This window comes from Leuresthes tenuis, unplaced genomic scaffold (genome assembly GCF_036924035.1).
Source record: "Leuresthes tenuis unplaced genomic scaffold, fLeuTen1.0.hap1 SCAF_12, whole genome shotgun sequence".
Lineage (NCBI taxonomy): Eukaryota > Metazoa > Chordata > Actinopteri > Atheriniformes > Atherinopsidae > Leuresthes > Leuresthes tenuis.
In genome coordinates, this window is record NW_027325366.1 from 34,845,645 (window position 1) to 34,868,946 (window position 23,302).

The 23,302-nt window shown below is 43.8% G+C and overlaps 1 protein-coding gene across 4 annotated transcripts in view; it reads right to left on the bottom strand.

Annotated features, from left to right (window-relative positions):
• Positions 1-10,702: 10,702 nt before the first annotated feature.
• The window catches only part of zeb2a (zinc finger E-box binding homeobox 2a), a 61,401-nt gene continuing 48,801 nt past the window's right edge, over positions 10,703-23,302 (bottom strand). For 3 of the 4 annotated variants that reach the window (XM_072397603.1, XM_072397602.1, XM_072397601.1), the window contains 4 exons: positions 22,486-22,594; positions 19,505-21,384; positions 17,917-18,097; positions 10,703-13,921 (listed from right to left, as the gene is read on the bottom strand). In XM_072397603.1, the coding sequence (XP_072253704.1) occupies positions 13,323-13,921; positions 17,917-18,097; positions 19,505-21,384; positions 22,486-22,594 (2,769 nt within the window). In that variant the 3' untranslated portion in view covers positions 10,703-13,322. The remainder of the gene's footprint in view (positions 13,922-17,916; positions 18,098-19,504; positions 21,385-22,485; positions 22,595-23,302) is intronic. The other variant, XM_072397604.1, reaches the window with a different exon arrangement.

A 23,302-nucleotide genomic window follows, 5' to 3' on the forward strand; every position in this document is an offset into this window, starting at 1 on the left:
TGTCTGATATTAATCTAAGATAAATGTCTGATATTAATCTAACATAAATATCTGATATTAATCTAAGATAAATGTCTGCTATTAATTTAACATAAATGTCTGATATTAATTCAACATAAATGTCTGATATTAATTCAACATAAATGTCTGATATTAATTTAACATAAATGTCTGATATTAATCTAACATAAATGTCTGATATTAATCTAAGATAAATGTCTGATATTAATCTAAGATAAATGTCTGATATTAATCTAAGATAAATGTCTGATATTAAGTGTCACACATTCAGGTGAAAATCCAAACTGATGTTTGTCTGAAGGGTTAATGGAAGCCCTTTGAGGTCAAAGTGCAAATGAAACTCATCTCAAACTCAGATCTGATCAGAGGTCACAAAGAGGGACTTCACCCGACTGGGTGGAGGTTTGCTGTGTCTCCACAGGTGGAGGCAGTTATAAAGGTTTCTGCGTACATGTAGCTCCTTTAACGTCTGATGGTCCACAAGGCTGAAGCTCTCCTCACCATTTAATATGAATCGATTTGTTGGTTCTCTATCCAGAAGCCTGGAGAACAAGAGGCCACCTGCCTGATCCCTGCACTGAAGCCACAAGAAGAGACATACAGCACCAGTAACGGGCCGGGCAGGACCGGACCACACTGTCCTCAGCGCGATGTCCAGGACCGACTAAAGTGCATAAAAAGTGAAAGTGGCGGCTCAGTACCAGATGTTCACCAGCTGCAGCCGTCCCGTTTATAACGTGGACATTAGCAAACATCAGAATAAAGCTTGTTGGATCCTGGAACCATCACCTCCAGGATCTCCGGTCAGACTCTGGCGGTGTGTGGCGCAGGAGGACAGTGGTTCTACTTTATCGTATCCTTGTTCAGGGTCGTTCTGATGCCAGCTGCAGGTCAATCCTGTCATTTGTTATTCTGTCTGTTCATGAGAGAACTCATTGATTTCCTGCTGTTTCCAGGTGTCTTTGTCAGTCAGGCTGGTGTCTTTCCACATGCTTTAAATGTGTCGCTGACTTGTAGCTTTAAGTATCAAATAAAACCTGCTTTGTGGAGTTTCTGACGTTGAAAACATGTATTATGCATTATACACGTATCATGTATTCAGGTTTCAACTGTGCAAAAATGTTTTCTTTAAACTTTGGATGCAGCGATCATTCGTATGGTGACCAGAACATGTACGCTCGGGATAAATCCACCAGGAAAAAATTTTATAATTCTGATTTGCTCTCCAAGAACTTGACAAACGTGTTTGTAATAAAAATTTGGAGCTCAGAAAAGCAGTCGAATACAGGCTGGCGTTAAAGAGGACAACATCGCAGCGACAGCTGAGGGTTCAGTCTTCTTCCTCTGTCAAAGGAAGTCCAAACATAAAGTTCCTGAACAGAGATATTTGTACAGATAAAACCTCCCGAAGAGGAATTATTGTGTATTCTCCCCTTACTATACATGCTGAACACAGAAGTACGAACTGTGATGAATGTCCGTTACGTACTTTGGGCTCAGGTGATGAAACCTCTGACCTCGACCACAGGACAAGGTTGATAAAAGAGTTCAGGAACTCCATAATGTTTCTTTGAATGGCTTTATTTCAATTCACCACACAGGTGCAGACCCAGCTGAACCGGTCCATCTAACTGGACCAGCGTCCGTGTCCTGGTATAGCAGCAGAATCCAGTTACTGACTGAAAGCTGTCTGAGGCTGAGAGAGAAAACCTTCCAGACATCCTGCTGCCTCGAACTTCCTGTGTGGGAGATCACTTTACAGAAGAATTATGGTGTCTGTAATTGTACAACAAACCTAATGTGGGCTATGAGAAATATGTGTAAAACTCATTTCATGTCATAACAAACCCCTTTTCTTTCCTGTTTAACTTGGAAAACTCCAATATAGTATCAAAAACTACCAAACTATATTAAAAAAGAGGTAATTAAGAGAGAGTAAGTCGAAAGTGGTCAGTTAGGGGTTTATTTGAACTAAAGTGGAAGCATGACCTGAGATTGTCAGGTCACCCTTTTTCAGAAACATGTCAGGAACGTCTGTCAGATATGTCTGTGGAACGTCTGTCAGATATGTCTGTGGAACGTCTGTCAGATATGTCTGTGGAACGTCTGTCAGATATGTCTGTGGAACGTCTGTCAGATATGTCTGTGGAACGTCTGTCAGATATGTCTGTGGAACGTCTGTCAGATATGTCTGTGGAACGTCTGTCAGATATGTCTGTGGAACGTCTGTCAGATATGTCTGTGGAACGTCTGTCAGATATGTCTGTGGAACGTCTGTCAGATATGTCTGTGGAACGTCTGTTAGATATGTCTGTGGAACGTCTGTTAGATATGTCTGTGGAACGTCTGTTAGATATGTCTGTGGAACGTCTGTCAGATATGTCTGTGGAACGTCTGTCAGATATGTCTGTGGAACGTCTGTCAGATATGTCTGTGGAACGTCTGTCAGATATGTCTGTGGAACGTCTGTCAGATATGTCTGTGGAACGTCTGTTAGATATGTCTGTGGAACGTCTGTTAGATATGTCTGTGGAACGTCTGTTAGATATGTCTGTGGAACGTCTGTCAGATATGTCTGTGGAACGTCTGTCAGATATGTCTGTGGAACGTCTGTTAGATATGTCTGTGGAACGTCTGTCAGATATGTCTGTGGAACGTCTGTCAGATATGTCTGTGGAACGTCTGTTAGATATGTCTGTGGAACGTCTGTTAGATATGTCTGTGGAACGTCTGTCAGATATGTCTGTGGAACGTCTGTTAGATATGTCTGTGGAACGTCTGTCAGATATGTCTGTGGAACGTCTGTCAGATATGTCTGTGGAACGTCTGTCAGATATGTCTGTGGAACGTCTGTCAGATATGTCTGTGGAACGTCTGTTAGATATGTCTGTGGAACGTCTGTTAGATATGTCTGTGGAACGTCTGTTAGATATGTCTGTGGAACGTCTGTTAGATATGTCTGTGGAACGTCTGTTAGATATGTCTGTGGAACGTCTGTCAGATATGTCTGTGGAACGTCTGTCAGATATGTCTGTGGAACGTCTGTTAGATATGTCTGTGGAACGTCTGTTAGATATGTCTGTGGAACGTCTGTTAGATATGTCTGTGGAACGTCTGTCAGATATGTCTGTGGAACGTCTGTCAGATATGTCTGTGGAACGTCTGTCAGATATGTCTGTGGAACGTCTGTTAGATATGTCTGTGGAACGTCTGTTAGATATGTCTGTGGAACGTCTGTTAGATATGTCTGTGGAACGTCTGTTAGATATGTCTGTGGAACGTCTGTCAGATATGTCTGTGGAACGTCTGTTAGATATGTCTGTGGAACGTCTGTTAGATATGTCTGTGGAACGTCTGTTAGATATGTCTGTGGAACGTCTGTCAGATATGTCTGTGGAACGTCTGTTAGATATGTCTGTGGAACGTCTGTTAGATATGTCTGTGGAACGTCTGTTAGATATGTCTGTGGAACGTCTGGGACATGTCAGGAACGTCTGTGGAACGTCTCGGACATGTCAGGACCGTCTGTGGAACATCTGTTAGATATGTCTGTGGAACGTCTGGAACATGTCAGGAACGTCTGTGGAACGTCTGTTAGATATGTCTGTGGAACGTCTGTTAGATATGTCTGTGGAACGTCTGGGACATGTCAGGAACGTCTGTGGAACGTCTCGGACATGTCAGGAACGTCTGTGGAACGTCTGTTAGATATGTCTGTGGAACGTCTGTTAGATATGTCTGTGGAACGTCTGGGACATGTCAGGAACGTCTGTGGAACGTCTGTTAGATATGTCTGTGGAACGTCTGTTAGATATGTCTGTGGAACGTCTGTTAGATATGTCTGTGGAACGTCTGGAACATGTCAGGAACGTCTGTGGAACGTCTGTTAGATATGTCTGTGGAACCTCTGGGACATGTCAGGAACGTCTGTGGAACATCTGTTAGATATGTCTGTGGAACGTCTGGAACATGTCAGGAACGTCTGTGGAACATCTGTTAGATATGTCTGCGGAACGTCTGGGACATGTCAGGAACGTCTGTTAGATATGTCTGTGGAACGTCTGGGACATGTCAGGAACGTCTGTGGAACGTCTGTTAGATATGTCTGTGGAACGTCTGTTAGATATGTCTGTGGAACGTCTGTTAGATATGTCTGTGGAACGTCTGGGACATGTCAGGAACGTCTGTGGAACGTCTCGGACATGTCAGGACCGTCTGTGGAACATCTGTTAGATATGTCTGTGGAACGTCTGGAACATGTCAGGAACGTCTGTGGAACATCTGTTAGATATGTCTGCGGAACGTCTGGGACATGTCAGGAACGTCTGTGGAACGTCTGTTAGATATGTCTGCGGAACGTCTGGGACATGTCAGGAACGTCTGTTAGATATGTCTGTGGAACGTCTGTTAGATATGTCTGTGGAACGTCTGGAACATGTCAGGAACGTCTGTGGAACGTCTGTTAGATATGTCTGTGGAACATCTGTTAGATATGTCTGTGGAACATCTGTTAGATATGTCTGTGGAACGTCTGGGACATGTCAGGAACGTCTGTGGAACGTCTGTTAGATATGTCTGTGGAACGTCTGTTAGATATGTCTGTGGAACGTCTGTTAGATATGTCTGTGGAACGTCTGGGACATGTCAGGAACGTCTGTGGAACGTCTCGGACATGTCAGGACCGTCTGTGGAACATCTGTTAGATATGTCTGTGGAACGTCTGGAACATGTCAGGAACGTCTGTGGAACATCTGTTAGATATGTCTGTGGAACCTCTGGGACATGTCAGGAACGTCTGTGGAACGTCTGTTAGATATGTCTGTGGAACGTCTGTTAGATATGTCTGTGGAACGTCTGGGACATGTCAGGAACGTCTGTGGAACGTCTGTTAGATATGTCTGTGGAACGTCTGTTAGATATGTCTGTGGAACGTCTGTTAGATATGTCTGTGGAACGTCTGTTAAGATATGTCTGTGGAACGTCTGGAACATGTCAGGAACGTCTGTGGAACGTCTGTTAAGATATGTCTGTGGAACCTCTGGGACATGTCAGGAACGTCTGTGGAACATCTGTTAGATATGTCTGTGGAACGTCTGGAACATGTCAGGAACGTCTGTGGAACATCTGTTAGATATGTCTGCGGAACGTCTGGGACATGTCAGGAACGTCTGTTAGATATGTCTGTGGAACGTCTGGGACATGTCAGGAACGTCTGTGGAACGTCTGTTAGATATGTCTGTGGAACGTCTGTTAGATATGTCTGTGGAACGTCTGGGACATGTCAGGAACGTCTGTGGAACGTCTCGGACATGTCAGGACCGTCTGTGGAACATCTGTTAGATATGTCTGTGGAACGTCTGGAACATGTCAGGGACGTCTGTGGAACGTCTGTTAGATATGTCTGTGGAACGTCTGGAACATGTCAGGGACGTCTGTGGAACGTCTGTTAGATATGTCTGTGGAACGTCTGTTAGATATGTCTGTGGAACGTCTGGGACATGTCAGGAACGTCTGTGGAACGTCTCGGACATGTCAGGACCGTCTGTGGAACATCTGTTAGATATGTCTGTGGAACTTCTGGAACATGTCAGGAACGTCTGTGGAACATCTGTTAGATATGTCTGCGGAACGTCTGGGACATGTCAGGAACGTCTGTGGAACGTCTGTTAGATATGTCTGCGGAACGTCTGGGACATGTCAGGAACGTCTGTTAGATATGTCTGTGGAACGTCTGTTAGATATGTCTGTGGAACGTCTGGAACATGTCAGGAACGTCTGTGGAACGTCTGTTAGATATGTCTGTGGAACCTCTGGGACATGTCAGGAACGTCTGTGGAACATCTGTTAGATATGTCTGTGGAACGTCTGGAACATGTCAGGAACGTCTGTGGAACATCTGTTAGATATGTCTGCGGAACGTCTGGGACATGTCAGGAACGTCTGTTAGATATGTCTGTGGAACGTCTGGAACATGTCAGGAACGTCTGTGGAACATCTGTTAGATATGTCTGTGGAACGTCTGGAACATGTCAGGAACGTCTGTGGAACGTCTGTTAGATATGTCTGTGGAACATCTGTTAGATATGTCTGTGGAACGTCTGGGACATGTCAGGAACGTCTATGGAACGTCTCGGACATGTCAGGAACGTCTGTGGAACATCTGTTAGATATGTCTGTGGAACGTCTGGAACATGTCAGGAACGTCTGTGGAACATCTGTTAGATATGTCTGCGGAACATCTGTTAGATATGTCTGTGGAACGTCTGGGACATGTCAGGAACGTCTGTTAGATATGTCTGTGGAACGTCTGTTAGATATGTCTGTGGAACGTCTGGGACATGTCAGGAACGTCTGTGGAACGTCTCGGACATGTCAGGAACGTCTGTGGAACATCTGTTAGATATGTCTGTGGAACGTCTGGAACATGTCAGGGACGTCTGTGGAACGTCTGTTAGATATGTCTGTGGAACATCTGTTAGATATGTCTGTGGAACGTCTGGAACATGTCAGGAACGTCTGTGGAACATCTGTTAGATATGTCTGCGGAACGTCTGGGACATGTCAGGAACGTCTGTGGAACGTCTGTTAGATATGTCTGTGGAACGTCTGTTAGATATGTCTGTGGAACGTCTGTTAGATATGTCTGTGGAACGTCTGGAACATGTCAGGAACGTCTGTGGAACATCTGTTAGATATGTCTGTGGAACGTCTGGGACATGTCAGGAACGTCTGTGGAACGTCTGTTAGATATGTCTGTGGAACGTCTGTTAGATATGTCTGTGGAACGTCTGGGACATGTCAGGAACGTCTGTGGAACGTCTCGGACATGTCAGGAACGTCTGTGGAACATCTGTTAGATATGTCTGTGGAACGTCTGGAACATGTCAGGGACGTCTGTGGAACGTCTGTTAGATATGTCTGTGGAACATCTGTTAGATATGTCTGTGGAACGTCTGGAACATGTCAGGAACGTCTGTGGAACATCTGTTAGATATGTCTGCGGAACGTCTGGGACATGTCAGGAACGTCTGTGGAACGTCTGTTAGATATGTCTGTGGAACGTCTGTTAGATATGTCTGTGGAACGTCTGGAACATGTCAGGAACGTCTGTGGAACGTCTGTTAGATATGTCTGTGGAACCTCTGGGACATGTCAGGAACGTCTGTGGAACATCTGTTAGATATGTCTGTGGAACGTCTGGAACATGTCAGGAACGTCTGTGGAACATCTGTTAGACATGTCTGTGGAACCTCTGGGACATGTCAGGAACGTCTGTGGAACATCTGTTAGATATGTCTGTGGAACGTCTGTCAGATATGTCTGTGGAACGTCTGGGACATGTCAGGAACGTCTGTTAGATATGTCTGTGGAACGTCTGGAACATGTCAGGAACGTCTGTGGAACGTCTGTTAGATATGTCTGTGGAACGTCTGTCAGATATGTCTGTGGAACGTCTGTCAGATATGTCTGTGGAACGTCTGTCAGATATGTCTGTGGAACGTCTGGAACATGTCAGGAACGTCTGTGGAACATCTGTTAGACATGTCTGTGGAACCTCTGGGACATGTCAGGAACGTCTGTGGAACATCTGTTAGATATGTCTGTGGAACGTCTGTCAGATATGTCTGTGGAACGTCTGGGACATGTCAGGAACGTCTGTTAGATATGTCTGTGGAACGTCTGGAACATGTCAGGAACGTCTGTGGAACGTCTGTTAGATATGTCTGTGGAACGTCTGTCAGATATGTCTGTGGAACGTCTGTCAGATATGTCTGTGGAACGTCTGTCAGATATGTCTGTGGAACGTCTGTTAGATATGTCTGTGGAACGTCTGTTAGATATGTCTGTGGAACGTCTGTTAGATATGTCTGTGGAACGTCTGTTAGATATGTCTGTGGAACGTCTGTTAGATATGTCTGTGGAACGTCTGTTAGATATGTCTGTGGAACGTCTGTTAGATATGTCTGTGGAACGTCTGTCAGATATGTCTGTGAAACGTCTGTTAGATATGTCTGTGGAACGTCTGTTAGATATGTCTGTGGAACGTCTGTCAGATATGTCTGTGGAACGTCTGTCAGATATGTCTGTGGAACGTCTGTTAGATATGTCTGTGGAACGTCTGTCAGATATGTCTGTGAAACGTCTGTTAGATATGTCTGTGGAACGTCTGTCAGATATGTCTGTGGAACGTCTGTTAGATATATCTGTGAAACGTCTGTTAGATATGTCTGTGGAACGTCTGTTAGATATGTCTGTGGAACGTCTGTTAGATATGTCTGTGGAACGTCTGTCAGATATGTCTGTGGAACGTCTGTCAGATATGTCTGTGGAACGTCTGTTAGATATGTCTGTGGAACGTCTGTCAGATATGTCTGTGAAACGTCTGTCAGATATGTCTGTGGAACGTCTGTCAGATATGTCTGTGGAACGTCTGTCAGATATGTCTGTGGAACGTCTGTCAGATATGTCTGTGGAACGTCTGTTAGATATGTCTGTGGAACGTCTGTCAGATATGTCTGTGGAACGTCTGTCAGATATGTCTGTGGAACGTCTGTCAGATATGTCTGTGGAACGTCTGTCAGATATGTCTGTGGAACGTCTGTCAGATATGTCTGTGGAACGTCTGTCAGATATGTCTGTGGAACGTCTGTTAGATATGTCTGTGGAACGTCTGTTAGATATGTCTGTGGAACGTCTGTGGAACGTCTGTCAGATATGTCTGTGGAACCTCTGGGGCATGTCAGGAACCTTCTTGGATTGTCTGTGGAACATCCAACAGATGATGAATGTTTTCCAAACAGACTGAAGGGTTTATCAGCTGTTTACATCCCTGTTAAAGAAACAGAACACCTGATGGAGTCTCCTGCTGCACCAACTTTACTTTAGTTCTCTTTTGAGAAAGTACTTCAGAACTATATACATAGAGATAGATACTTTATTCATTCCACAGGGATTCGTGCATCTAGTAGTTCCAACGCCATGCACACATACACTAAAATACTCTCAAACAATCGATTTCAAGATTCCAGGAAGTTTTCACAGTGGAAGTGGTGCAGAGGAATACTCTGGGAGCAAGTAAAGTGCACCGTGCTGCACTGCCACAGTACATCAGGGTATTTACTCAGTGAGTACTGTTCCTCTACATGTGATAAACGGAGCCGTAGTACGGGCACATCACCGTCAACTTCCCGGAACAATAACTCGGGACTCGGTGCTTTCAGCTCCGTTAACCGAACACACGCTAACAGCTAGCGGCTAACAGTTTGTGCTCCTCCCGGTACAAACAGCCTCAACCTCCCACCCTGCGCCGGCAACAGGGCGGAGAACAATCAGGGTCACCGGAGCACAGACAGCGGACAGCTTCGGCCTTATTCTCGGTTCGTTTACCAACAGCGTGACACTCACCTCGAACTGCTGCATTTGCCGGCTTCAGGCCACGCCACACGTACCACAATGACGTCATCACGTACAAACGTCTCCGTCCCTGTTTTATTCTGCCGTTCTTGTAAATGTGAAATAAAATCCAAACCGCCCCCCCTCCCAGTTATAAAGTATGTCCTCTTTCTGTTTCATTAATGTTGTCATTTTTAATTATTAAAATCAACATTTAATACAAAAAGACATCTCTCCATTTTACGTTCATGAACTTGTTCTGGGAAAATGTAATGATCACAAGAGGCCAATACATTTTAATTCTGCATGAGCACATTACAGACCAGAGGAAGGTGGCAAAAAAGGTTTGTCATAATAATAATGATAAGACGCTTTATCAGTAAATTTAAGTCACATTGTGAACTACATCCAAACTAGAGAGAAATTTTTGCAAAGTTGTGAAAATGAAACACTGCCGTCTTCTCTGGACCAAAGCTCATTTAAAATGGACTGAGACAAAGTGGGAAATTGTTCAGTGGTCAGATGGATCAGAGCCTGATGCTGCAGCCTCCAGACTAAAGAGGAGAGGGACCATCAGCTGGTTATCAGTTCACAGCCTGCATCTCTGATGGTATGGGGAGGCATTAGTGCCTCTTTAACTGGAAATACGGCATCCTTTCCAACAACATGGCTTTGCAGTAGAAGAGTCCGGGTGCTGGCCTGACCTGAAAACATTTAACATACAACGAAGAAGACCCAGGAATCCTCTATCAGACAGGAAGGGGACAACATTCCTCTCCCAGAGGCCCAGCAGCTGTTCTCCTCAGGACCAGATGTTTGCAGATGTTGTTAAAAGAAGACGAGATGCTACACAGTGGGAAACATGGAGCTGTCCCAACATTTATGAGACCTGTTGCTGATCATTTTCATAAAATGCTAAAGATTTGATACGTTTTCTATGTTTCATTGTGAATGAAATGTCGATGTTTGAAAATGATTTACATTTTAACAGCGTCTCCACTTTTTGGGATTGTAGTTGTAACTGTCAGAACTTCTGGTTGGCAAAAAGTCTCTGGATTTAGTTTATTATAAGGTGGGTTTTAGCAGCAGCACATACAGATTGTTAATAAGTCCGTGACCTTTCAGAGTTTCCTACTGGATGGTTGTTTTTCATGGGTCACTGCTTCTTCATGAGATCAAACTAAGCGATGATCTGACTGAAGAGAAATGTGACGGTAACATGAGGAGGCTAAAAACAGACTTCCTCCTCATCATCGTGGTGTTAATGAATCAAGCAGAAGTGCTGAGGTGCTGTACAAGAAGAATAACACAGCTTTATTAAAATTTAATTTGGCTACATTTATTCAAGCATGGTAATTTCCAAGAGAAATTAAAAAATTAAAATAATAATCCTTCAGACATTTCAGGAATTCCTTCATAATCATCCTCTTCCTCATCATCATCAGTCCTTCATCACCTCTTCGATGGGATGAATTAAGTGGTATTTTAATTCTCAAAAATACAGTGTTTTCACAATTGTCATTGTATCAAAATTTCCCCAAATTTAGAATTTCCAGTAGTTTCAAAAGTAAAGAAAACGTAAAGAAAACAAAGGAAAAATGCTCCAAACATCATTGATGCTTTCTATTCATATTTTTGTTCCAATAGTCAATGACAGAACCATTTCACTAAATATATCTATTTGTGAGGAACTAATACTGTACACTACAGTATGAAATAAATAAAATTAGGAATATAAAATCAGTCACATAAATAAAATGGCAAATTCTGAAATAAAAACAGAAAAAGTGAAACTTGTGTTGGAAAAATTCAACAAAACAAAAAAGTAATACTGACAAAAATACTGTCGTGGAACAGAAAGAATACAGAGAATTGCACAAACATGTAAACTAACAAACTGTCATCTATCTATGCAAATACTGATGAATCAAATAGGATGAGATATTCACTGTAATACTGAAGCAAAGGACAGGCTGACACTGTACAGGGATGGCACAGGTGAAAGGTTTGCATATAAGGCTTTCTCTGGAGAAAAATTCAACACAATAAAAAGGCTCTGTCCTTTTCTATTGTCATCTTTTTAAAACGGAGCCCTTTCATTTCACCCTCCTCCGTCTCCTTTTTAAGACTCACATCAACATTTTATTTTAAAATCACACAGGTTTAAATATTCCTTCACATAAAGAAAAAAGAATCAGGAGGCCCAAAATTGTGTGGTTAGTTGGCAAAGTAATAAAAAGGATAAAAACATCACAGTAAAAGGAGACAAAATACAACAATAACACTGACAGGAAGTGACTGAGTGTTTGAGGCTTCGTTCCCTCTTTTTACATTTTTTTTTTATTTTGTAGTGATTCGGGGAGGCGAGTGCAATTTCCTGAAGTGGGTTTTGGATACAACGAGACACAAAGTTAAGAACATTAGCACCACACAGCTTTTAGGCCTTTATAATACTGTACATTAAAAACAGCGTAACTTCATTTCACTATAATGATAATCATTATTACTTCTTCTTTCATTTTATTATCTTTTTTTGCATAATGTGGACTTTGAAACAGTCCCACCCAGCTTCATCGTGTGGCGTCTCTGCTGAGAGACTAAACTGCTTCAGGTGCGCAGACGGCTAATCCTAACAGTAATAATCAATCACAGCTAACAATACATACTCAATGTTATTCAACTTCCTGTGGAAACTTTACATGACGTTTTTGTGCCCTTTAAGTTATCAGGTTCAGTCTGAGACTCAGTAAAACAAAAGTAACTCAGTAATGCTCTGATTTATCTGAGGAACCTTAATGCAACGGGAAAAGGTCATTTTTCTGGGTTTCTCAAACATGTAATTTATTGGCTAACTGCTAACAAGCTAGTCGGTCATGGTTCGTAACGTGTTGTTTTGGAAGTTCAGCTTTACTGTGAACGTCTTCTGTTCACTGAGGGCAGCTGGACAAAAGTACGATTAAAATCCAACCTAATGTGTAACAATATGATGTGTCTCACGCTACATGTCACATGCTAAACAGTTTCTGGAGAAACAGTGACAAGAAAAAGGGGTTTTGTAGGAAAAGCTTTCTACGTACAATTTAAGCAGAACGGATCAGACCACTGGGGCTGACCAATCAGAGCAAACTGGGCTTCTGAGAGAAATTTGACTGCCCCTGTTTCTAAGAAGGAATCTGGAAACCCAGTTAGTAATTATTTACTGTTAGCAGCTAGCCAAGGGACCATTAAACCTGAAAGTGTTCAACGCTGGAAACCTGAACAAACCATCGTCTGGTTCTGTCCGCTGTCAGCTCCAACAGCCTCACAATAACTCATTCATTGGTGTCAGCATGAACGTCTTACACCAGTGGAGCTACTGGCGAAAGCCAGATTTTCAGAGTTTGTACAACACCAGTAAAAAGACTTTTTTAGGTTCTGAACTTTGAGACTTTGCAGAAAATGACAATGAGTAAAAATTAAAATAAAAGGAAAAGCTTCAAAACTTTTAGGCAAAATGATCAAGCAAAAAGTTGCTTTTTAATCTTCAGAAAATATTCAGACAGAACCTGATAAATCTGAGGTGAAAATTTAACTTCGGTATTTTCTGTTATGCCTGTTGATGCAGATTCGACTCCTGTGAAACATGAATGGGTTTTTTTACCAGACGCTCTTTGTTCCTTCAGCTGGATGTGGGTGAGGGACGAAGAAACTCTCTATGGGTACCAGGAGCGTGGCAGGTAAAGCACGCCTTTATGACCTGATTAGAGAAGCCGTGTCAAACACTAATTCGGTGTAAGGTCCAACAGATGGACCGCGTCCCTTCACTAAAGCAGACTCGCTGTGATTGGTCTCTCAGCCGGTGATGAAGCAAGAACTGGAACAAGCCAACACCACAAACAAAACTTTCTTTTTCTGGTTCTATCTCTGGATCAGTCCTCCTGGTTTAACTTTCCATCTGTCTTCCCTTCTCGTGAACTCTCCTCCATTAGCTGGACTGAGTCTTTGCCCTCCTCATCCCTCGGTGAGTCCATCTGACTCCTCCCGTTGCCCTCCTCCTCGTCATCCCCCTCTCTCTCCCTGAAACTTGGCTCCTGTCTGTCTGTCACCTCCTCATATGTCTTGCTGTCCACTTCCCTCTCCTCCCGTGCTTCATCTCCCCCGCTGCTGTTCCTCAGGACTGCACCGTCCTCCTGCTGGTCCTCTGGGTCTGAGTATCCCAGAGGCCCCAGCCCCTGCAGGTAGGCCGTCCTCATGAGCAGCTCGGTGGGCTCCAGACCACCAGCCAGCAGGCCTCCAGCTCCTTTGTCCCTGGCCTCCCTCTCAGCGGCCTCACGCTCCTCAGCCTCCCTCTTGCAGTATGAGTAGCGATGGTTCATGTGCTGCGAATACGAGCCGGAGTGTGAGAAGCGCTTCCCGCACTTGTCGCACTGGTACGGCTTTTCTCCGGAGTGCAGGCGTGAGTGCTCGATCAGGTGATGTTTGTGTTTGAAGGCCTTCTTACAGATCTGACACTGGTGAGGACGTTTACCTGCAGACACACAGAAGATAGCAGGAGGCCATAAGGACACAAAACACTGAATCAGCAGAGCTTCAACTTCAGTGAGTTCAAAACAACACAAAGGACACAACAACAGAAACTTCTTTTCTTCTTTTATTCACTGAAATCTGCATTTTGTCTATAAAGAAGAACAATCACACGCTGAAAATATTTATCACACATTTGAATTTTAAATCCTTATATAGACACAATTTGGATAATTAGAGTCCTGATCCAGTCCTAATTTCTCTCAGACTTCCTGGAACCTTTAAAGTGTCCTGATCAACAGTTCTGCAGCTTTCTGAAACCTTTAAAGTGTCCTGATCAACAGTTCTGCAGCTTTCTGAAACCTTTAAAGTGTCCTGATCAATAGTTCTGCAGCTTTCTGAAACCTTTAAAGTGTCCTGATCAATAGTTCTGCAGCTTTCTGAAACCTTTAAAGTGTCCTGATCAACAGTTCTGCAGCTTTCTGTAACCTTTAAAGTGTCCTGATCAACAGTTCTGCAGCTTTCTGAAACCTTTAAAGTGTCCTGATCAACAGTTCTGCAGCTTTCTGAAACCTTTAAAGTGTCCTGATCAACAGTTCTGCAGCTTTCTGAAACCTTTAAAGTGTCCTGATCAATAGTTCTGCAGCTTTCTGTAACCTTTAAAGTGTCCTGATCAATAGTTCTGCAGCTTTCTGAAACCTTTAAAGTGTCCTGATCAACAGTTCTGCAGCTTTCTGTAACCTTTAAAGTGTCCTGATCAACAGTTCTGCAGCTTTCTGAAACCTTTAAAGTGTCCTGATCAACAGTTCTGCAGCTTTCTGAAACCTTTAAAGTGTCCTGATCAACAGTTCTGCAGCTTTCTGAAACCTTTAAAGTGTCCTGATCAACAGTTCTGCAGCTTTCTGAAGCTCTTTCAGAGTTTTTCTTTGGACATTTTCTGATTTTTCACTCATCTTCAGTCCTTGTTCCTGAGCATTTTCAGTGTTTTTTCTTTGTTCAGCCACTTAACTCTGAGCTATGAAGCATTCAGGCAGAAAAAAGGCTCCTAACTCAAGGGATGAACCAGTGTTGTGTCGACACAGAACAGACAACTTAGCAAAGAAGCCATTTTAAATTGTTTTAAAAGGCAGCCCACATCCAAAGAAGAGCTTTGGGATGTCCTTCAAGAAGCCTGGAGAACTATTCCTGAAGACTCCTTAAAGAAATGACAGAAAGCTTGTCTCAGAGGGTTCAGGCTGTGTTGGAGAATAAAGGAGCTCAGACCAGAGATTCACTTTAAAGCTGCTGAGAACTGAGAAAAAACTCTGTTTCTGCCTCAGATTCTGGGTTTATGTTCATGTTTGAACATGTTTCAGTGAATCTCTGCAGCTGCTTCCTGTTTTTATATAAAATATAAAGAAATGAAGCTGATCAGGTCTCTGGATCAAAACATCTGAACATAACTGTCGTAAAAATGAAATCAATCAATTTTTGAGTAATCAGTTCGGCAAAAATACCCCAATTCCCTGATTTTTTTATGCTTGTCGTCTTTGTTTCTCATTGAAACTGTGAATGTCAGGATACTAAATCCACATCAAACTGGAGTTAAAGGGTTGGTCCATGTTTCTCTGTAGTCTCCACAGATAAGGGACCAGTTAGGTCCATCTCATTTGGCTCATGAAAGCAGCTGAAATAAACCCTGATATTTTTTACCAAAGACTTTATTGTTGGAGAAGGTGGATAAAAGATAAATGTGACTCAGTGTGCTGTCTTTGTTTAATGATGTCATCCAACCCCTGACCTAGATAAACTCTTATTAATTGTAAAACATCAGTGGGTAGAAGCATGCTGATATTTCAGTTTTCTGAAAATGTGCCAGTCATAGATGAGATAGACAGGCTTCTGCTGGATGTAACTTCGGTTATTTGAGTATGTGGGAGCCTGTTAATCATTCTGAAACTACTGCAACACTGAAAAGAGACGATTTGTACGAGTGTTGAGTCACTGAGTCACTCTGCCGACTGGCAGAGCTTCGAAGGCCAGAAAATAGCTGGCACCGAAATACATTTAGTTTGTCTCATGAGTCTTTCTTAATCGTTCATGTGTTTCCAGAATATTTAAAGTTTTATCTTTATTTTGAATAAAACATTTAGAAGTGGACGAGGTAAACAATCTGTATCGCTTTACAGTCTGAACAGCTTCAGTCACCGTTACAGAACCAGCTCTGAGACGAAGGTTCGGTCCAAATCATCACTTCTGCCTCTTTGTTCAGACTTTTACAGAAGCTGGAGGGAAACTTTGAATTTTAAAACTTAAAAAAGGAAAGGAAATGCAACAGAACCACAAAAGAGCAGATTCAACATCACTGTTTTATAGACAGTGTGAACCAAAGCAGCTCCTTTACTGACTCATCTGCTTATTACTTCATTGATTACCTGATCAATCATTCAGTTTGCTTTTTGGCATCACAGCTGATCAACCAGCCATCCACTGACTGATCAATTGGTGCTTTTATCAGAGTTTGATCTTCACTCTGATTGATCTAATGAGAAGCTGATTATATTCTTTATTGATGAATATTGATCAATCGGTGAGCTGATTGACTGTTGTTTTACTGGAGGACTTCTGATTGGTTCAGAATCCAAATCTTCTTTGAACTTTTCAGACGTGCACCTTTAAATGAAGACTCCTGTTTCGCAGTGTGTTCGTCTGTTGCCGTGGCGCTGGGGGGATGCCTGAGAGGCTGCGAGGCAACGTGAATCTGTGAAGGCCCGCAGTGAGCTGCGATGACATCACAGCTCCAGATTTAAACCCGAGGAGGAGCTGGAATCCCGCGTACACACTGCTGGGTTTACTACGACTCCGTATGGGCGGAAATTTCTTCCATCTGACTGAACAGGATGCTCCGTCTGCTGCCAACCAACAACTGAAAGCCGTCCAATAATATGTCCCATGCACACGCAGGCAGGTTGCAGCCACAAATAGACCCTGAACGCCTGTAACATCCACCATAGCTAGCATACTGTAACACACACACATACAGATATAACTGAGACGGCAGATTCCTGCTCCGAGTGTGGGGGGGTTGGAGGATGATGCAACGAAGTGAAAGAGATGAAGGTAGAGCAGGTCACAGAAGGTGCTCAGGTAACATCAGCATTGACTCCTGAGGGGGGAGGGGTGTCCCTCTAAGTTACCCGAGTTTGGAAGTAAGCAAAACGTATTCATCGTGAACCTTTCTGTATAAGGATGTGAAAGAGCCTCACAACAACACCAAAACCCACCAATTAAGATCCAGCCTGTATAAATAAGTCCTGCGCTGCTCTTTAAAAGTTTCAGTAGGGTCCACAGATTTCAGACGTAACAGTAGATCAGTTGATGGTTTAGGAGCCGAAACACACAGTCTGCTCTAGTTTCCAGTCCAGAAACAGGACCCCCCCACTGGTTCAGGTCAGAGGATCACCAAGATCTAAACTGAAGTCTGAACTTTATGAGACCGCTCAGAGGACCAAGTAAGCAGCTGCATGTTGAACCAAAACACAAAACTATAACTTTAAATCCCCATTCTGTTGCTTCAGCTTTGATTCTGAGATCTCAAACAGATTTTTAGTGTCTTTCATGAGTCGTGACTGAACAGCTGCTGGTTAAAGGTATGAGGATGAGTCATAAGTTCAGCAGGAGTCGGTCATAAAGTCCTCCTGATATTTAATGTGAGGGCTGCTGTGCTTTTATCACTAACTGTTTACATTTTAAAAATTGAAGGACGTCTCTCTGCTGTAATTAGCACACGTGCACAAACAGCACGACGCCCTGCTGAAAAAAGGAACATGTTAAAGTCACGGCTTGGAGAGAGCTGAACAGAGAAATAACGCAAGAGAACAGAAGAGCTACGAGGGGGAGCTACGTGATCAATAAGAATCAGGAGGAGGGAAAGGAACAAAAGTGTGAAGACAAGTGAAAGGAGGGTGCACAGAAGCATGGAGGGTGGGGTAAAAAGAAGTGTCCAAATGTTATATATACCTGTGTGCTCATATTTGTGTCTTAGGAGGGAACTGGTCTTCTGGAATGTTTTGTCGCACAAGTCACACGCGTACATACCACTTTCAGTCTTCTTAATCTTCTTCCTGGAGAGCAGCGAGTCACTGTCTGTCAGGTCGTCCAAGCCTGACAGATAGTCCACCGTCCCGTCCAGCAGCTCCCCCTGAGGCAGACACAGAGCTTCAGTGATAATCCCACACCTGTCGACTTCACGCTTTGAGACACCTTATGCTGCCACCCCCCTCCTGCCTGCATGATCCCAAGTCTGGACAGGGCTTAAAGGCCCAACCTGGGTAAGTCCCTTCATCCAGGAGACACTTAGGAAGAGGGGACATATGGGAAAGGGAGGTTGTGTACAAATAATGACAGACAACAAGTGAACTGAAGTCCATGATCTATGACAAGACTAAACTGTGGTTACCCCCCCAGAAACAAGGATACGGCTGTTTTCCACCACTTTTAGTGTCAGAACAAACAGTCTGGGGTGAACCCTTTACCTCCATGAGCATTTTCGGTTTGCATTCACAGTACCAACACGAGGCTGAAGTCAGACAGTAGGCAGCCATTGGGATTCAGTCTTAAATCCATTCCTCTGCGCTTTAGCGCTAAAGTTAAGAGCTGTTTACAAAGCCAGAGAGGCCGTTTGAGAACACACTCCTATACCATATCTGTACCTGCTCTGAGGTGAAAAACGATCCTGAACATAGTTTAGGTTTAAAAAAGAGGGTATTACTTCCAACAGCAAGAAAAACTATGAAAATAAATAAATAAAAACTTCCTCCTCTTTGAAAGTTTGGAACTATAAAGGGAACTGAAGGTTCCTTGAATTTATTGGTATTTCCTTTCTCATTTGAAGAGTATCAGGCCAGTCTGTCGGTCTATATGTTGAAAAGAGACAACCCTCACAAAGTATTAACATGGATTTTTGTCTCCATTTCCTACTGGATGTCATCTCCTTTAGAAATGCTTAGAAGGCTTCGTCATCATCATTATTCAATCTATAAGTGGACTTTGTCTGCAGCGCTATACTGTGTCAAAAACAAATAAACTGGTCTTCAGATGTAGGTTTAGGCTAACATTCAGATATTCAGTGTATTGAACCTTCTGATCTGTGGATGGGACTGTATTTCCTTCAGATCTTCCACCAGAAAAACTGGTAGATAAGATCTGCTCATTAACATGATAATTACATCTGTGGTCACTGATATATATAGGGTTAGGGTTAGGTGACTGCTCTGATCTAAACTGAAATAAATATAGTTTATATTTATTTCCCAACAATATTATTGATAAAACTCCAGGTCCTTTTATCCCTGAGTGAAAAGTTCTTGAATCTCAAGAGATGTTTCTCATCCAAAAAAGGCACGATCATGAGCCATGGTGAACCAGCAATCTGCAGTTTTTCAATCGAACAAAGACGAAAATAGAGCTAAAGAAGAACACTTGATCACCTGTGAGTAAACCTGAGGCCTCCTGGCACTGCATAGCTTATGGCTGCCCTCCTCTGATCTAAACTGACCATACAGAGAAGATCTAAGAAAATATCATGCATATTGTGTTCTAGTTTTACCTGGAAACCTGCTTTTCGTTGATATTTTCTCCTCTGCTGCATTTCAGCAAATGTTGCGGCCTCGGTAGCATAGGTGTAGGCCATGTGGGGCAGGAAGCTCATGGGATCGAGGCCTGGGTAGGGCCTGAGGCCTGGAATGGTGGCCTGGGCAGGGGTCATGAAGGTGGGTGGAGGAAATGCTCCATGAGGTGTTAGGGAGGTGTAGGCGGGGCTGCCAGCAAAGGGATTAATCCCAAAGATGGGACTGGGGCTTTTCTCCAGCTGGTGGATGGAGTTCCCTCCACCATCAGAGCCCAGAACCTCTTTCTTGATGTTGACATGGTCTAAAGGCCCAGAGCCCGGTTCAAGTGCTGAGACCTCCTTGTTGTGCTCGGTGACAAAACCATTCGGTCTAGGACGTTTGTGCGCCATTTGTTTGGGCAGTGATAGATCCAGTGGGATGTCCCCATGGGCATCCTCAGAGGTGAGGCTGTTTGGAGTGTAAGAGCTACTCTGAGAGTTTTTGGAGGAGGTGGAGGAGAGGTTGAGAGGTGATGGAGTGTTGCTCCTAAAGTGGTCCATGGGGTCTAGTGGTTTGTCCCCTGCTGTCTGCCTGTTGGCTGTAAACTGGTTGGCCTTTGAGAGTCTGTGTGAGGTGTCACCATTGGTGAAGCCACCGTGTAAATCTATGGCAGGAAGTGACATTGGGGATTGGCTGTGGTTTGGTGCACTGTGGTCAGGAGTAGGTGACTTCTTCCTCATAATGCCCATGTGGTGGTTTTGGCTCTTCCACTGGGCAAACCACTCTTTGACAAACTCTTGAGGAAGACCAACAGCGAGTGAAATCTTGAGCAGCTCATCTGAATTGGGCTCAGTGTTCATGGCGAAGTAGGCCTTGAGCACTGACACATGGTCCTTGAAGAAGTTGGTGGGGCTGGTTGCCACCTCGTTACTGGACAGTTCATCAGCCAGTGCCCCCCGTCGGCTGGCATGACTGCTCTCAGCTGGCTGCAGGACTGCTTTGATCTCCTCGTTCATTTTGCACAGATAGCGCTCATGTTGATGCAGTGGGATGGGTCCGGGGAAGGTCTCCTTGCAGTACTGGCAGGAGAATGACAAAAACTGGTTCTGTCCTTCAATGGACTTTTCTTCACTGTTGAGATCAGCTGAGTGGTTTATATTCTCCTTCTTGATATCCACTTGTGTCTTGGACTCGTGGATTAGGTTCTTAGCCTCGTTGACCTTCTCCAGAGTGTAGTCAATGATGCTCTTGGTGGGTTTGCTGTGGGTCATCACCTGGAAACTGGCCTGGGCCTCCATCTGTGCCCCCAGCTCCTTCATATAGGCCCTGAGCTTGGATATCTCCTCTGGATTCCCATCAGTCTTCTGTCTGCACACAGTGTTGTCCACGATCTGAAGCACCCTCTGCACCTCACTCAGGTTGTTCCCAAGAGGCCCCGCATAGCCCAGCAAGGGGAGGTCTAGGCCCATGCCTCCCAGGTGTTGAAGGTGGTTCTGGGTTGAGCTATGGAGGCCCAGTGGACTTCCTCCATGACCATTCAGGTAGACCCCTGGTCCTCCAAAAACGTGCTGCGAGGCCATTAGCAGTCGATATTCATTAAAGTCCATCGGCTCTGCTTTGATGTCCAGTTGACCCTGCTGCTCCTGTGGGACGAATGTTCGCCCATTTTCCAGTTTGTGTCGAAGATGGGCAAGGGCGGGGCTTCCGGGTGACGAGGTTGTGGAATTTGGGGAGGAGCCAGATTTGCCATTGTTTCCGTTGCGTACTCGTCCGTTGAGGGCGACCAAGCCAATGCATTTCTTGCTGCTGATGTGTGAACTGTAGGATCCAGAGTGAGAGAAGCGCTTCTTACAGTTGGAGCATTCATATGGCTTCTCGCCTGCAACATAACACAGGGATTACTTTACGCCCACAAACACTGTTCAGTTTGATTAAGATTCGCTCTGAAACTGTACAAACTCTGCTAGCAGGCCACCATCAGATCAACGGGTATGTTTTTCATGGAGAAAGTTTTGAAAAATTAAACTGATTCAGAGGTTTAAGTTTCTAAAAAGAACAAAAAGTTGATTTCTTTTCATGATCCAGCAACAGGAGATCAGATAGTTGCTTTTTTAAACAGTTTAACTGAGACCTTATCCCACATTATTTCTGTATTGTCTCTACATCTATTAGATATGTATACCTACATGCCATATACATAAAGAATATGAAAACATACAGGGCGGCTGTAGCTCAGGAGGAAGAGCAGTCGCCCACCAATCGGAAGGTCGGTGGCTCGACTCTGGCTTCCCGGATACATGTCGAAGCGTCCTTGGGCAAGACACTGAACCCCACGTTGCCCCCCCAGTGTATCATTGGGGGTATGAATGTGTGTGAATGCTTAGAAAGCACGTAGTTATATCTTAAGAGTGTTTGAATGCAGCATGTAGTGAAGCGCTTTGAGTGGTCAGTTAGACTAGAAAAGCGCTGCACAAGTCCATTTACCATTTACAGCTTTACACAAATTCCATAAGAAGAATCATCTTTGTAAGTGCCGTGTGGTTGTACTCTTTCAGCAGACTGATCTAAGAATAAATTAATTCTTTGTTGCAGCTGTATTTTGGTTTTATCACCAAAAACCTGCAGAGGTTATGAAACTAATGAAACCCTGACATGTTGTTATTGATGGTTAATGATGACTGATGATGAGCACCGTCAGATACTATGAACAGTAAAAACATCTGTCAGAAACAGCTCCTTTGGTCTTTACTGACTTTTCCCTCCATACTGAAAATTTTCCAGCAGCCCACAGGTGCTGTTATGACAGAGCAGCTTCGTCAGTTGAATGTGAAAACAGTCAGCATTTCAGCCGACTGACTTAAGAACTCTAAGTTGACGTAAACATGTAAATATAAAGATGACAGAAGGCTGTGTTTAACCCTTCACTGTCAGCTGTTTCAGACAATAGTCTGGCCCTTCATCCACAGTCGGCTCCACTCACCGCTGTGAATGCGAAGATGCTCCTTCAGGTGGTGCTTGTACTTAAAGGCTTTTCCGCACTCACTGCATTTGAACTTGCGGTTTCCAGCTCCATCACTGAGAAGCGGTGGCTGCAGAGAGAAAAACAGATTTGATGTGATGGAGGAGGAGTGGGAGTCAAGCAGAGAGGGAACACAAGCAGAGGGGAGAGCAGATGTGATGGTGACAGATTCTGCTGGAACTCAGAGTGAAAGGCATTCTGAGAAACAGCGTGGGCTGACGCTGCTCAGAGGTAACACTTTCTGGTGGAGGTGCATTCCCAACATTTGAAATGCAAATACAGAGATAAACAAACATAAACAGTGTCCCCCCACAGCAGAGTGGGAGCTTAAATCATTTCGTCTCAGAGAAACACAAACCTGAACACTCATTTCTGCTTTACTGAGCTGATAAAAAGCTTCTGCACTTGTGTTGCTTTGACGTTCATTAACCAAGTTAAAGATGGAGGAACACACGCTGAACAGGAATCACGTCAGTCGGGCTGATTATTGAGCTCCACTCCAGTGACGATTAATACATGAAACAGTTCCTCTATCCATCCAAAAAATGATCCACCCTTCCCATCATCCATCCATTCAACAACTTATCCATCATACATCTGTTCATCCACCCAACAAGATATCCCTCCATCCATTCCTCCATCCCTCCATCCATTCCTCTATCCCTCCATCCATTCCTCTATCCATTCCTCCATCCCTCCATCCATTCCTCTATCCCTCCATCCATTCCTCTATCCCTCCATCCATTCCTCTATCCCTCCATCGATTCCTCTATCCCTC